Genomic DNA, 16,117 nt, shown 5'->3' on the forward strand with positions numbered 1-16,117 from the left:
TAAATGCACCAGCAAAAAAGATTTTATTGGTACACTTTCTGTAGTTAAATAACAATAGACATTTAGAATATCCTTTATTTAAACTACTCTTGGCTCCCTGGAAATTCTGATACCACCTTTCAACACCTTTATTCTTGCAATGTTAAACTCTTCTTTCCCCTACTTTCCACTACTTCCCCTGCCTACCTTCTTCCTCTTCCTGCAATCCAGTCCACTTCCTGTCTGAGCTCAGATTTTTACCACTAAATGGGTTTAAAAGGTAAGGTTAGAATAAAGGAACAGCTTTGCCCCATGAGCACAGTGGGTGTTATTGGTGGCTATGCATGGCTATATTTAATTTTCTTTTTTTATTATTGGGGATTCATTGAGGGTACAAGAAACCAGGTTATGCTGATTGCATTTGTTAGGTAAAGTCCCTCTTATAATTGGGCCTTGCCCCCCAAAGGTGTGTCACACATGGAGACCCCTACCCCCTCCCTCCTTCCCTCTCTCTGCTCTTCCCTTCTCCCACCCCCTCCCGCCTTCCCTCTCTCTGTTTTCCTTTCCTCCCACCCTCCTTCTTTCTCTCTCATTAATTGTCATTAATTTTCCTCATATGAGAATAAAGTACATAGGATTAAGAATTAAGTACATAAGATTCATGCTCCTCTATTCTTGTATGCTTTACTAAGAATAATGTGTTCCACTTCCGTCCAGGTGAATACAAAGGATATAAAGTCTTTATCTTTTTTAAAGGCTGAATAGTATTCCATGGTGTACATATACCACAGCTTGTTAATCCATTCCTGGGTTGGTGGGCATTTAGGCTGTTTCCACATTTTGGCGATTGTAAATTGAGCTGCAATAAACAGTCTAGTGCAAGTGTCCTTATGGTAAAGGGATATTTTTCCTTCTGGGTAGATGCCCAGTAATGGGATTGCAGGGTCAAATGGGAGTTCTAGCTTGAGTTCTTTGAGGGTTCTGAATACTTCCTTCCAAAAAAGTTGTATTAGTTTTCAGTCCCACCAGTAGTGTAAAAGTGTTCCTTTCTCTCCACATCCACACCAGCATCTGCAGTTTTGAGATTTTGTGATGTGAGCCATTCTTGCTAGGATTATATGATATCTCAGGGTGGTTTTGATTTGCATTTCTCCAATAATTAGGGATGATGAGCATTTTTTCATATGTTTGTTAGCCATTCATCTGTCTTCTTCAGAGAAGGTTCTATTCATGTCTCTTGCCTGTTGATATATGGTATTGTTGGCTTTTTTCATGTGAATTAATTTGAGTTCTCTATAAATCCTAGTTATTAAGCTTTTGTCTGATTCAAAATATGCAAATATCCCTTCCCATTGGGTAGGCTGTCTATTTGCTTTGGTTGTTGTCTCCTTAGCTGTACAGAAGCTTTTCAGTTTAATTAAGTCCCATTTATTTATTTATTTTATTTTATTTTTTTATTTTTTCAGAGACAGAGTCTCACTTTGTCACCCTTAGTAGAGTGCTGTGGCATTACAGCTCACATCAACCTCCAGCTCTTGGGCTTAGGCAATTCTCTTGCCTTGGCCTACCTAGTAGCTGGGACTACAGGCGCCCACCACAGTGCCCAGCTATTTTTAGTTGCCGTTTGGCTGGGGCCAGGTTTAAACCTGCTAGCCTCAGTATATGGGGTAAGCGCCCTACTCACCGAGCCACAGGCACCACCCCCATTTGTTTATTTTTGTTGTTGCGATTGCCACAGAAGTCTTCTTCATAAAGTCTTTCTCCAAGTTGATATCTTGCATGTTTTTCCTATGCTTTCTTTGAGGACGTTTATTGTTTCATGCCTTAAATTTAAGTCCTTTATCCATCTTTTATTATAATTATTAAATCATAGCTGTGTACATTAATGCAATCATGGGGCACCATACATGGTTTTATATACCATTTGACATATTTTCATCACACTAGTTAACATAGCCTTCCTGGCATTTTCTTAGTTATTGTGTTAAGACATTTATATTCTACATTTAGTAAGTTTCACATGTACCCTTGTAAGATTCACTTAGGTGTGATCCCACCAATCACCCTCCCTCCATCCATCCTCCACTTCCCCTCCCCTCTCCCCCTTCCCCATATTCTTAGGTTATAACTGGGTTATAGAAAGCTATAAATTAGTTTCATAGTAGGGCTGAGTACATTGGATACTATTTCTTCCATTCTTGAGATACTTTACTAAGAAGAATATGTTCCAGCTCCATCCATGTAAACATGAAGGAGGTAAAGTCTCCGTATTTCTTTAAAGCTGCATAATATTCCATGGTGTACATGCACCACAATTTATTAATCCATTCGTGGATTGATGGGCACTTGGGCTTCTTCTAAGACTTAGCAATTATGAATTGGGCTGCAATAAACATTCTGGTACAAATATCTTTGTTACGATGTGATTTTTGGTCTTCTAGATATTTACCTAGTAAAGGAATTATAGGATCGAATGGCAGGTCTATTTTTAGATCTCTAGGTATTCTCCAAACATCTTTCCAAAAGGACTGTATTAGTTTTCATTCCCACTAGCAATGTAGAAGTGTTTCCTTTTCTCCACATCTACTCCAACATCTCTGGTTTTGGGATTTTGTGATGTGTGGGCTAATCTTACTGGAGTTGGATGATATCTCAAAGTAGTTTTGATTTGCATTTCTCTGATGATTAAGGATGATGAGCATTTTTTCATGTGTCTATAGGCCGTGTGCCTGTCTTCTTCAGAGAATTTTCTCTTCAAGTCCCTTCCCCAGCCTGAGATGGGATCACTTGTTCTTTTTTTGCTACTATGTTTGAGTTCTCTGTGGATTCTGGTTATAAAATCTTTGTAAGAGACATAACCTGCAAATATCTTCTCCCATTCTGAGGGCCATCTGCCTGGTTTACTTACTGTGTTCTTGGCTGTGCAAAAGCTTTTTAGTTTGACCTTTTCAGGTCCCAGTAATGTATTTTTGATGCTGCTTCAATTGCCTGGGGGGTCCTCCTCATAAAATTCTCGTCCAGACCAATTTCTTCAAGAGTTTTCCCTGCATGTTCTTCTAGTATTTTTATAGTTTCATGCCTTAAGTTTAAATATTTAATCCAGTGAGAGTCTATCTTACTTAAGGGTGAAAGGTGCGGGTCCACTTTCAGTCTTCTACAGGTTGCCAGCCAGTTCACCCAGCACCATTTGTTAAATAGGGAATCTTTTCCCCACTGAATGTTTTTAAGTGGCTTGTCAAAGATCAAATAATGGTAAGTAGCTGGGTTCATCTCTTGGTTCTCTATTCTGTTCCATACATCTACCTCTCTGTTTTTGTGCCAGTACCATGCTGTTTTGATCATTATAGATTTGTAGTATAGTCTGAGGTCTGGTAGTGTAATTCCTCCTGCTTTGTTTCTATTTCTGAGTAATGTCTTGGCTATTCAAGGTTTTTTCTGATTTCAAATAAAATGAAGTATTATTTTTTCAAGATCTTTAACATACGACAGTGGAGCTTTAATAGGTATTGCATTAAAATTGTATGTATATTGCTTTGGGTAGTATAGACATTTTAACAATGTTGATTCTTCCCAGCCATGAGCATGGTATGTTTTTCCATTTGTTAACATCTTCAGTTATTTCTTTTCTTAAGAGTTTCATAGTTCTCTTTATAGAGATCTTTCACATCCTTTGTTAGATAAACTCACAAACATTTCATCCTTGGCACTATTGTGAATGGAATAGAGTCCTTGACTATTTTATCAGCTTGACTATTGTTGGCATATACAAAGGCTAACGATTTATGAATGTTGATTTTGTAACCTGAGATGCTGCTGTATTCCTTGATCACTTCTAAGAGTTTTGTAGTAGAATCCCTGGTGTTTTCAAGATATACAATCATATCATCTGACAAGAGTGAAAGTTTGATCTCTTCTGTCCCTATATGGATACCCTTGATCGCCTTTTCTTCCCTAATTGCAATGGCTAAAACTTCCATTACAATGTTAAAGAGCAGTGGAGACAATGGGCAACCTTGCCTGTTCCTGATCTGAGTGTAAATGATTTTAAATTAACTCCATTCAATACGATATTGGCTGTGAGTTTGCTGTAGATGGCCTCTATAAGTAGGGTGGTGGGTTCAGGCCCAGCCCCGGCCAAACTGCAACAAAAAAAGTAGCCGGGCGTTGTGGCGGGCGCCTGTAGTCCCAGCTACTCGGGAGGCTGAGGCAAGATAATCGCTCTAAGCCCGAGAGTTAAGAGGTTGCTGTGAGCCGTGTGACGCCACGGCACTCTACCGAGGGTGGTACAGTGAGATTCTGTCTCTACAAAAAAAAAAAAAAAAGAAATGTCCCTTCTATACCAGTTTTCTTAAGTGTTCTGATCATGAAGTGATGCTAGATATTATGAAAAGGTTTTTCTGCATCAATTGAGAGAATCATATGGTCTTTGTTTTTTAATTTGTTTATGTGCTGAATTATATTTATAGATTACGTATATTGAACCAGCCTTGAGACCCTGGAATGAAACTCACTTGGTCATGATGTATAATTTGTTTGTGTGTTGCTGGATTCTGTTTGTTAGGATCTTGTTGAATATTTTCTCATCCATATTCATTAGTGATATTGGTCTATAATTTTCTTTTCTTGTTGGGTCTTTTCCTTATTTGGGGATCATGGTGATATTTGCTTCATAGAATGTATTGGGTAGTATTCCTTCTTTTTCTATATTTTGGAACAGGTTGAGTAATATAAATACTAGTTCCTCTTTAAAGGTTTGGTAGAATTCTGACTTGAAGCCATCTGGTCCTGGACTCTTTCTTTTAGGGAGATTTTATACAGTTGATGCTATTTCAGAACGTGATATAGGCCTGATTCAACATTTCCACTTGATTCTGGCTAAGTCTTGGAAGGTGATGTGCTTCAAAGTATTGGTCAATTTCCTTCAGATTTTCATGTTTCTGAGAATAAAGTTTCTTGTAATATTCATTAAAGATTTTTTTTAATTTCTAAGGAGTCTGTTGTTGTTTTGTCTTTCTCATTTCTGATTGATGAAATTAGAGATTTTACTCTTTTTTTCCTGGTTAGTTTAGCCAGAGGTTTATCTATTTTATTGACCTTTTCAAAAAACCAACTTTTTGATTTGTTGGTCTGTTGTACAATCTTTTTGTTTTCATTTTCATTTAATTCTGCTCTAATTTTTTTTTATTTCTTTTCTTCTACTGGGTTTGGGATTGGATTTTTTTTTTTCCAGTTGCTTGAGATGTCCCATTAAGTTAACTTCCTCTCTTTCCGTTCTCTTGAGGAAGGCTTGCAGTGCTATAAATTTCCCTCTTACGACTGCCTTTGTGCTATCCCAGAAGTTCTGATAATTCGTGTCTTCATTGTCATTTTGTTCCAAAAATTTGGTAATTTCCTTCTTAATCTCATGCATGACCCAGCTATCATTCAGCATAAGGTTATTTAACTTCCATGTTTTTGTATGAGTATGCAGATTCCTGTTGTTACTGAGTTCAACTTTTATTACATGGTGGTCCGAGAAGATGCAGGGAATAATTTCTGTTCCTTTAAATGTACTGAGTTTAGACTTGTGACCTAAGATGTGATCGATTTTGGAGTATGTTCCGTGAGCTGATGAGAATGTGTATTCAGTTTTGCTGGGATGAAATATTCTGTATATATCTGTTAAATCCAAATGTTGGATGGTTAGGTTTAAATCTAAAATTTCTTTGCTTAGCTTCTTATTGGAAGATCTATCCTACACTGTCAAAGGAGTGTGAAAATCTCCGATTATTATGGAGTTGGAGGAAATGAAGTTGCGCATGGCTGTTACAGTTTCTCTTATAAATTGAGACGCATTTTGGTTGGGTGCATAAATATTAATAATTGAAATCTCATCCTATTGAGTATTACCCTTAACAAATATGAAGTGACCATTCTTATCCTTCCTTAATTTTGTTGGTTTTGAAGCCTATTGTATCTGCAAATAGAATTGCAACACCTGCTTTTTACTGATTTCCATTTGCCTCAAATATGGATGACCATCATTTCACCCTGAGTCTGTATTTATCTTTTAAGGTAAGAAGACATTCTTGTATGCAGCAGATATCTGGCCTGAGTTTTTGTATACAGTCAGCCAACCTGTGCCTCTTTTGAGGACAGTTTAAGCCATTCACATTAATGGAGAATATTGATAAGCCTGGTGAAATTTTGGATATCGAGTTCTTCGAAAGTTCGGTGGACATTTGTAATCCTTTTTTTTTTTTTTTATTAAATCATAGCTGTGGACATTGATATAATCATGGGGCATCATTCATTAGCTTCACAGACCATTTACCAAGTTTCACATATACCCTTGTAAGATGCACCACTGGTGTAATCCCACCAATCTCCTTCCCTCTACCCACCTCCCCCATCCCTCCCCTCCCTTTCCCCCTTATGCCTATTCTTAGGTTGTAACTGGGTTATAGCTTTCATGTGAAAACCCTAAATTAGTTTCATAGTAGGGCTGAGTACATTGGGTATCTTTTCTTTCATTCTTGAGATACTTTACTAAGAAGAATATGTTCCAGCTCCATCCATGTAAACATGAAAGAGGTAAAGTCTCCATCTTTCTTTAAGGCTGCGTAATATTCCATGGTGTACATATACCACAATTTATTAATCCATTCGTGGATCGATGGGCACTTGAGCTTCTTCCATGACTTAGCAATTATGAATTGGGCTGCAATAAACATTCTGGTACAAATATCTTTGTTATGATGTGCTTTTTGGTCTTCTGGGTATATGCCCAGTAGAGGGATTATAGGATTGAATGGCAGATCTATTTTTAGATCTCTAAGTGTTCTCCATATCTCTTTCCAAAAGGATTGTATTAATTTGCATTCCCACTAGCAGTGCAAAAGTGTTCCCTTTTCTCCACATCTGTGCCAACATCTCTGGTCTTGGGATTTTGTGATATAGGCTAGTCTCACTGGAGTTAGATGGTATCTCAAAGTAGTTTTGATTTGCATTTCTCTGATGATTAAAGATGATGAGCATTTTTTCATATGTCTGAAGGCCGCGCGCCTGTCTTCTTCAGAGAAGTTTCTCTTCAAATCCCTTGCGCAGCCTGCGATGGGATCCCTTGTTCTATTCTTGCTAATGCATTTGAGTTCTCTGTGGATTGTGGTTATTAAACCTTTGTCAGAGACATAACCTGCAAATATCTTCTCCCATTCTGAGGGCTGTTTGCTTGCTTTACTTACTGTGTTCTTGGCTGTGCAGAAGCTTTTTAGTTTGATCAAGTCCCAGTAGTGTATTTTTGAAGCTGCTTCAATTCCCGGGGTGTCCTCCTCATAAAATACTCGCCCAGACCGATTTCTTCAAGGGTTTTCCCTGCACTCTCCTCTAGTATTTTTATACTTTCATGTCTTAAGTTTCAATCTTTGATCCAGTCAGAGTCTATCTTAGTTAATGGTGAGAGGTGTGGGTCCACTTTCAGTCTTCTACAGGTTGCCAGCCAGTTCACCCAGCACCATTTGTTAAATAGGGAATCTTTTCCCCACTGAATGTTTTTAATTGGCTTGTCAAAGATTAAATAACGGTAAGTAGCTGGATTCATCTCTTGGTTCTCTATTCTGTTCCAGACATCTACTTCTCTGTTTTTGTGCCAGTACCATGCTGTTTTGATCACTATTGATTTGTAGTATAGTCTGAGGTCTGGTAGCGTAATGCCTCCTGCTTTGTTTTTATTTCTGAGTAATGTCTTGGCTATTCGAGGTTTTTTCTGATTCCATATAAAACGAAGTATTGTTTTTTCAAGATCTTTGAAGTGTGACAGTGGAGCTTTAATAGGGATTGCATTGAAATTATATATTGCTTTGGGTAGTATGAACATTTTAACAATGTTGATTCTTCCCAGCCATGAGCATGGTATGTTTTTCCATTTGTTAATATTTTCAGCTATTTCTTTTCTTAGAGTTTCATAGTTCTCTTTGTAGAGATCTTTCATGTCCTTTGTTAGATAAATTCCCAAGTATTTCATCTTCTTTGGCACTACTGTGAATGGGATAGAGTCCTTAACTGTTTTTTCAACTTGACTGTTGTTGGTATATATAAGGGCTACCGATTTATGAATGTTGATTTTGTAACCTGAGATGCTGCTGTATTCCTTGATCTCTCAAAGAAAATGAAATACCTAGGAATATACCAAACAAAAGAGTTGAAGAACCTCTGGGACACCGCAAAACTTCTGGGACACCGCAAAGGCAGTTCGAAGAGGGAAATTTATAGCACTGCAAGCCTTCCTCAAGAGAATGGAAACAGAGGAAGTTAACAACTTAACTGTTATTGGTATATATAAAGGCTACCGATTTATGAATGTTGATTTTGTAACCTGAGACGCTGCTGTATTCCTTGATCACTTCTAAGAGTTTTGTAGTAGAGTCCCTAGTCTTTTCCAGATATACTATCATATCATCCGCGAAGAGTGAAAGTTTGATCTCTTCTGACCCTATATGGATACCCTTGATCGCCTTTTCTTCCCTAATTGTGGTGGCTAAAACTTCCATTACAATGTTAAAAAGCAATGGAGACAATGGGCAGCCTTGTCTGGTTCCTGATCTGAGTGGAAATGATTCCAATTTAACTCCATTCAATATGATATTGGCTGTGGGTTTGCTGTAGATGGTCTCTATCAGTTTAAGAAATGTCCCTTCTATACCGATTTTCTTAAATGCTCTGATCATGAAGGGATGGTGGATATTATCAAAAGCTTTTTCTGCATTGATTGAGAGAATCATATGGTCTTTGTTTTTTAATTTGTTTATGTGCTGGATTACATTTATAGATTTACGTATATTGAACCAGCCTTGAGATCCTGGGATAAAACCAACTTGGTCATGATGTATAATTTGTTTGATGTGTTGCTGGATTCTGTTTGTTAGGATCTTGTTGAATATTTTTGCATCTATATTCATTAGTGATATCGGTCTATAATTTTCTTTCTTGTTGGGTCTTTTCCTGGTTTGGGGATCAGGGTGATGTTTGCTTCATAGAACGTGTTGGGTAGTCTTCTTTTTCTACCTTTTGGAACAGGTTAAGTAACATAGGTACTAATTCCTCTTTAAAGGTTTGGTAGAATTCAGACATGAAACCATCTGGTCCTGGGCTTTTCTTTTTAGGAGATTTTGTATGGTTGATGCTATTTCCGAACTTGATATGGTCCTGTTCAACATTTCCACTTGATTCTGGTAAGTCTTGGAAGGTGACATGCTTCCAAGTATTGGTCAATTTTCTTCAGATTTTCATATTTCTGAGGATAAATTTTCTCGTAATATTCATGAAGGATTTTTTTTTGATTTCAAGTCTGTTGTTATTTCGTCTTTGTTGTTTCTGGTTGATGAGATTAGAGATTTTACTCTTTTTTTCCTGATTAGGTTGGCCAAAGGTTTATCTATTTTATTGACTTTTTCAAAAAACCAGCTTTTTGATTTATTGATCTGTTGTATTATTCTTTTGTTTTCAATTTCATTTAATTCTGCTCTAATTTTGGTTATTTCTTTTCTTCTACTGGGTTTGGGGTTGGAATATTCTTCCTTTTCCAGTTGCTTGAGATGTTTCATTAAGTTGTTAACTTCCTCTGTTTCCATTCTCTTGAGGAAGGCTTGCAGTGCTATAAATTTCCCTCTTAGAACTGCCTTTGCGGTGTCCCAGAGGTTCTGATAGTTCGTGTTCCAAAAAGTTGACGATTTCTTTCTTAATCTCATCTCTGACCCAGCTATCATTCAGCATAAGGTTATTTAATTTCCATGTTTTTGTATGAATATGCAGATTACTGTTGTTACTCAGCTCAAGTTTTATTCCATGGTGGTCCGAGAAGATGCAAGGAATAATTTCTATTCCTTTAAATTTACTGAGGTCAGACTTGTGACCTAAGACGTGATCGATTTTGGAGTAAGTTCCATGGGCTGATGAGAAGTATGTGTATTCAGGTTTGTTGGGATGAAATGTTCTGTAGATGTCTGCTAAATCCAAATGTTGGATGGTTAGGTTTAAATCTAAATTTAACCAATTTTAGGTCTAAATTCTTTGCTCAGCTTCTTGTTGGAGGATCGATCCAACACTGCCAAAGGAATGTTGAAATCTCTGACGATTATGGAGCTGGAGGAAATCAAGTTGCTCATGTCTATTAGAGTTTCTCTTATAAATTGAGGTGCATTCTGTTTGGGTGCATAGAGATTAATAATCGAGATCTCATCATATTGAGTATTACCCTCAACAAATATGAAGTGACCGTGCTTGTCCTTCCTTACTTTTGTTGGTTTAAAGCCTATTGTATCTGCAAATAAAATTGCAACACCTGCTTTTTTCTGATTACCATTTGCCTGAAATATGGACGACCATCCTTTCACCCTGAGTCTGTATTTGTCTTTTAGGTTAAGATGTGACAAGATCTCTTGTATGCAACAGATATCTGGCCTGAGTTTTTGTATCCAGTCAGCTAACCTATGCCTCTTTAGAGGACAGTTTAAGCCATTCACATTAATGGAGAATATTGATACTTCTGGTGAAGTTTTGGGTATCGAGTTTTTCAAAAGTCCTGTGGCCATTTTTAATCCTTTTGCCAGTGTGGAAATTGGAGTTTGATCCGAAATTTCTGAGTGACTTTACTTTTGTGGTATAGGATTGGGTTGGTAATTATGAAGGATAGGTCTGAGAATATCCTGAAGAGCTGGTTTGGTTATGGCAAATTTCTTTTTTTTTGGCCGGGGCTAGGTTTGAACCTGCCACCTCCAGCATATGGGACCGACACCCTACTCCTTGAGCCACATGCCCCACCCTGGTTATGGCAAATTTCTTCAACATATGAATGTCATTAAAGTATTTAATTTCTCCATCATAAATGAAACTCAGTTTAGCTGGATACAAGATCTGGGGTTGAAAGTTATTTTGCTTTAGGAGATTAAAAGTCGGTGACCACCCTCTTCTGGCTTAAAAGTTTCAGCAGAGAGATCTGCAGTCATTCTAATATTCTTCCCTTTGAAGGTAATGGTTTTCTTTCTCCTGGCAGCTTTGAGGATTTTCTCATTCATATTAACTTTAGCGAAGTTAATTATGATATGCCTTGGGGATGTCTTATTGGGGTTGAGTCGTGCTGGGGTTCTGAAGCTGTCTGCTATCTGAATTTCAGAATGTCTAGGCATGTCTGGAAAATTTCTTTCATAATTTCACGCAGAAGGGCCTCTGTGCTCAGCGAGGCCACTTTATGTGTTTCTGAAACTCCTATGATTTGGATATTTGCCTTCTTTGAATTATCCTAGAGCTCTCTGAGGGAGTGATCTGTTTTTGCTCTCCATTTCTCTTCCTCTTTGAGAGTTTGGGAGCGTTCAAAGGCTTTATCTTCGATGTCAGAAATCCTTTCTTCTGCTTGCTCCATTCTGTTACTCAGGTATTCTACTGTATTTCTCATATCTTTGAGGGCTGCAAATTCTTGCTTCAGTGTGTCTAAGTCTTTGGTGGTTTTGTCTTTAAATTCGTTAAATTCTTGAGACAACTTTTGAATTTCTCCTCGAATTCCTAATTCCATTTTGTTAATCTTGTCTGCAATCCAAATTCCGAATTTTATTTCTGACATCTCAGCCCATTGTTTATGAAAAGGATCTTCAATTACATCTGCCATATCTTTCCTTGGGGGGGTAGATCTATTCTGGTTATTCATGTTACCAGAGTTTTTCCACTGATTCCGCCCCATGGTTGTTTTACTGCCTCTGATTTTTTCCCCTGGGGCTTTGGTCGAGGGACCGTGCAGTGTTGTGGCCTGAGAAACTGGGGCTCTTTCTGGTGTGGTGGGGCTAACTGGTTCTGCCTTGTTTTCAGCTGGTTTGTGTTCCACCCTAGTGAAACAGATACTTTGGATTGAAGTGTCAGCTGTGGAGAAATATCAGCAATTAAGTCACCCCGCCCCCACCGGCAAACAATTGGAAAAGAAAAATCCAACCTTCCTACCACCGTGCACCTAGGGCACCACCTGATTTGTCCTGAGGTGATTGGTTCAGTTCAAAAATGTCCAGATCAATTGTCTCAGTCTGCACCTGTCTTGGGTGAGAGAGTTTAAGAGGTCTCTGGGAACTGGATCACAGGGGTCTGGTGACTACTCTGGTGTGGCTTGCTCCAGCGCTGCGTGGAGTCAGGAGAAGCCACCCAGCCTATAAATCAGTCTGGGAAGGTTGCTGCCTCCTTCCCCACCTTGCACCACTTCATACCCAGTCACTGATAGCCCTGCAGTTGGCTGACCCAGTTGCCTGTAGTGAATCGGTACTCCAGGAGTTTGTACCTGCCTGAATCACAAGGAAGTCTGCCAGGCCGCTGCGCTCTGCCTCTCTCTAGCAGGAGGAGGTGAGGCCTGACAACCTCGGGTGCTAGATGAAGGTTGAGGGGTTTTCACTCAGGTCCAGTCTCACCCCTGATTAATGTTACTGACAGAACAGAATAGAACAACTCTGCATTTTCCCTGCAGAAGAGAAGCTGAATTGAGTTCTAAATCAGCTTGTCTTTGCTCTTGTATTGTCTATAGGCTGACGATCCCCTGAGGGCCAGGTGCATCTTAGGTTTAGTAAAGGGGACCTCTGGGTCAGCCCCGCCCTGGGAGTTTCCCTGATTTGCAAGTTTATGTTGCCTCAGGCAAACTCAGAGTCTCTGGTTGCCCAGGGAGACAGGGGGTGTGGCTTCAGAATATTCTGTAATGAGCTGTATTGCTAGCAAAAGAGAGCTGCTGCCTTATGGCTCAGGCAACCGTTGCTCCAGTGTAGCTCCCCTCCGGCCAATTGTCCTCTCTCCGGTCTGTACCCCAGAGTCTGCACCGACAGGCTGCAGCCCAGCACTGTCTACACCCCTCGAGCAATCGCCCAGGAGTCTGGACCCCTGGGGGACAGGCCTCCAGACCCTGGAGCGAGAGCAGAGGGGAGCGCAGGGAGCGCTGGAAGCCTGGGGTTGCCGGCAGAGAACACACACAGCTTTACACAGTTCTATGCCTGGCCGTATTATCACCAAAAGACTGTTGTTGCACTGTGCCTCAGGGAACTGCCACTCTGGTGCAGTCCTCTCTCCACCGACTGACCGGGACTGGCCTCCAGACCCCAGTGTGAGCGAAGGAGAGCGCTGGGAGCTCAGAATTCCAGGTAGAGACCATATACAGTTTATACAGTTTTATGCCTGGCAGGAGGACACCGTGGCACCCCAGTAGGGGAGGTAGGTCCAGTTTTTAGAGGGTCTCTCCCGTGGAGTGTAGTGGGAGGACCTTTGAACTCTGCCCAGTTGTTTATGGGCATGTAGTGAAGCTACATGGTGCACTATTAAGAAACTGAAATAGGAGTCAGGAAACTTGAGTTTAATTTCCAGCATGGCTATCACTCACACATTGTGTGCCCTTAATTGTGGTTTTGATTTTAATTGTTGTTTCATTAACCACTGTCCATTTTAGCTGGAAGAAGTTTGGGGAATAACAACCAGTTCCTGACATATTATTTTCTCATATTTTTTGAGTTGTGCATCTCTTGTGTTTGTCAGTTTGAAGCAACCCCATGGTAGAAGAGCTGTTTGATACACACCTCCAAAGAACCAGTGTGAAAGCCAAAATAAGCCTTAGTGCAACCCCCTCATCTTGTAGATGATATGGCTACACGTCTAATGAGTGGACAACGTAGAAATAAAACATGGCTCTTGATTGTTCCAGCATTTTTTCTGATGCACCATGTTGCCTAACTCACTAACAATAAACCATTGGATTCAAAATAATTTCATTTTCATTATTTTGAAAAGCACATTTTGCTGTCTCCTTTGACATATTGTGGCATGTCTATGGCCATACCACCCTGAATGCGCCCTGTCTCATCTGATCTTGGAAGCTAAGCAGGGTCAGGCCTGGTTAGTACTTGGACAGGAGATATATTTTGGCTTAAGCATTCCAGGAAAATATAATTGTAGTGAGTTAAAGAACAGAGGTGGAGGCTACTGTCAATTTGAGAGCCTAGAAATGCACATGAGGATTTAAATACTCAAAACAATTGTTGGTGTTTTGTTTATGTGAAGTGTGGTCCCTGAATCTAGTGAAGATACTCCCACCTCTGCTTCTGACTCCAACCGAGCCCCCCACATATATGACCAAAGAAAACCTCCAATTATACACACTACTGAACATATTCTCCCCCCCCTCCCAGGACATACTCCAGCTCCCCACATTTGTACTTTTGCAAGTCCTTCACTTTCGTCTGAGGAGAGGATAGGGAAGTAGAGTAGAAAAGGAGGGAGAAGAGGAGTGGTCATTTCAGAGCATGTTCTGTTTACTAGGCTATGGATCATTGCTTTCAAACTATCCAGAAACTGCCTTTTACTATATCACCCTCATGACATCTGATTAGGGAACTAGAAAGGATATAGAAAAATTCAAACTGAAACCAAAACCAAAAACTTAAATCAAGGCCTTCAAAGCAATTTCTCTATATACAGGCTGATTTTGAGCCTGTAGTGTAGAAAGGAAAGGTCTGGGTCAGCTCCCAGACATAGCTTCAGAGAGGGTGAGTCCATGGCATGTACTCAGCAAATCAAAGCACTCACCTCTTGAAGGAAATGGGCTTATTTCAGAATTAATGAGCTGGTTCAGTTGCTTCCCAAAACGTAGAGTTCATGCAGTCACCTATTCAGGTCCAGTGCAGTGAACAAACATCTTGGCTCATTTCCAGGATTGAGCCCAAGGATATGGAGAACAAATCACCTATGGAGACCATTGTGGAAGAAGATGGAGAAAAGAGACAAAGGAAGTTCAAGTTAAAAGACAAGTCCACCAAAGAAGAAGGCGTCAGAGGTAGGCCAGTGGATTCAGGGTGTAATCTGTCACTCTTTACTGCTTATGAGCCTGGCCATATTGCTTAGCAACTCACCAATAATCATGAATCCTCTCTATCAAGTATCATCTATTCCTAGAATGCTGTTTCCCACCTGAACTACTTTACCCTATGACTTTCAGGCTCTTAGATTATCGTCTCTTTGCTGGCTCCCCACTGCTTACAGGTGCCAAAACTCAGATGCCTTCAGGGCCCAGGCAGGTAACATAAATGCAGGAAGTGAGCTGGACATAAGATGATAGGGGAGACATATTAGCCTAAATAACGTTTTTTATGAAAAATAAAGAGGGGCAGTTTGACATCTTTCATGTCTGTGGAAGGTAGCTACATTCTCACACCTGTCTGCCGTTCTGATAGGTTGTTTTAGCTGAAGCATATGAAGAAAATCCTAGGAATTAGAAGACATTTTGAAAGGGTCCCAGGAATCTGGGGCTTGCCAGACCACAGTGTGAGGGTTGCTCTTCTAACAGATTATTGCTTAGTGGAAATGTAGCCCAAGTGGCATCAACTCTTCTGATTTTTCAAAAGAAGCAGAGTTCCTGACTTTATTCATTTTTTATTTTTATTTTTATTTTCTTGAGACAGAGTCTAGTCTCACTTTGTTGCCTTTCATAGAGTGATGTGGCATCACAGCTCATAGCAACCTCAAACTCTTGGGCTTAAGTAATTTTCTTACCTCAGCCTCCTGAGTGGCTGGGACTACAGGTGCCCACCACAATTCCTGGCTATATTTATTATTATTATTATTTTTAGAGACAGGGTCTCGCTCTTGCTCAGGCTGCTCTTGACCTTGTGAGCTTGGGCAGTCCACCCGCCTCAGCCTCCCAAGTGCTGGTATTACAGGTGTGAGCCACTGTGCCCTGCTCAGAGTTCCTGACTTTAAATGTAAAATCCATTGATTGCTAAATGTTGACAACTTTTATTGATATTGTAACAAAACAAAATATATCAATGGATCAACACTGGTGTGTGGGTGTTGGTCTTGGGTGTGTGGCCTACAGGAGTGCATATAAACTTTCAGCTGAAGAGTCAGGTGTTTTCATTTCTTTAGCTTTGTTTTCCACTGTGCCCCACACAGACCCCTTCTTTGTGAAAGATCGTCTATCCACGTTCTTCTGATGCACCTGCCCTTCTCCAGCTTTGTCCCTTTGTTCACCCTTTTCCTTCAGTCCAACATGTCCTTCCTTTTCATTCAGTGTATCTCAGTCCTATTCAGTTTTATTTTTAAATAGGACACACATCCTATTTCAGATGTGTGTCCTTTTCACATCTCACTTCCT

At 39.9% G+C, this 16,117-nt stretch overlaps 1 protein-coding gene across 2 annotated transcripts in view; it reads left to right on the forward strand.

Annotated features, from left to right (window-relative positions):
* The window catches only part of CCDC81 (coiled-coil domain containing 81), a 69,864-nt gene that overhangs the window by 12,584 nt on the left and 41,163 nt on the right, over positions 1-16,117 (forward strand). For both annotated transcript variants that reach the window (XM_053561863.1, XM_053561864.1), the window contains one exon: positions 14,676-14,797. In XM_053561863.1, the coding sequence (XP_053417838.1) occupies positions 14,676-14,797 (122 nt within the window). The remainder of the gene's footprint in view (positions 1-14,675; positions 14,798-16,117) is intronic.

Source organism: Nycticebus coucang, chromosome 14 (assembly GCF_027406575.1).
Source record: "Nycticebus coucang isolate mNycCou1 chromosome 14, mNycCou1.pri, whole genome shotgun sequence".
Classification (NCBI taxonomy): domain Eukaryota; kingdom Metazoa; phylum Chordata; class Mammalia; order Primates; family Lorisidae; genus Nycticebus; species Nycticebus coucang.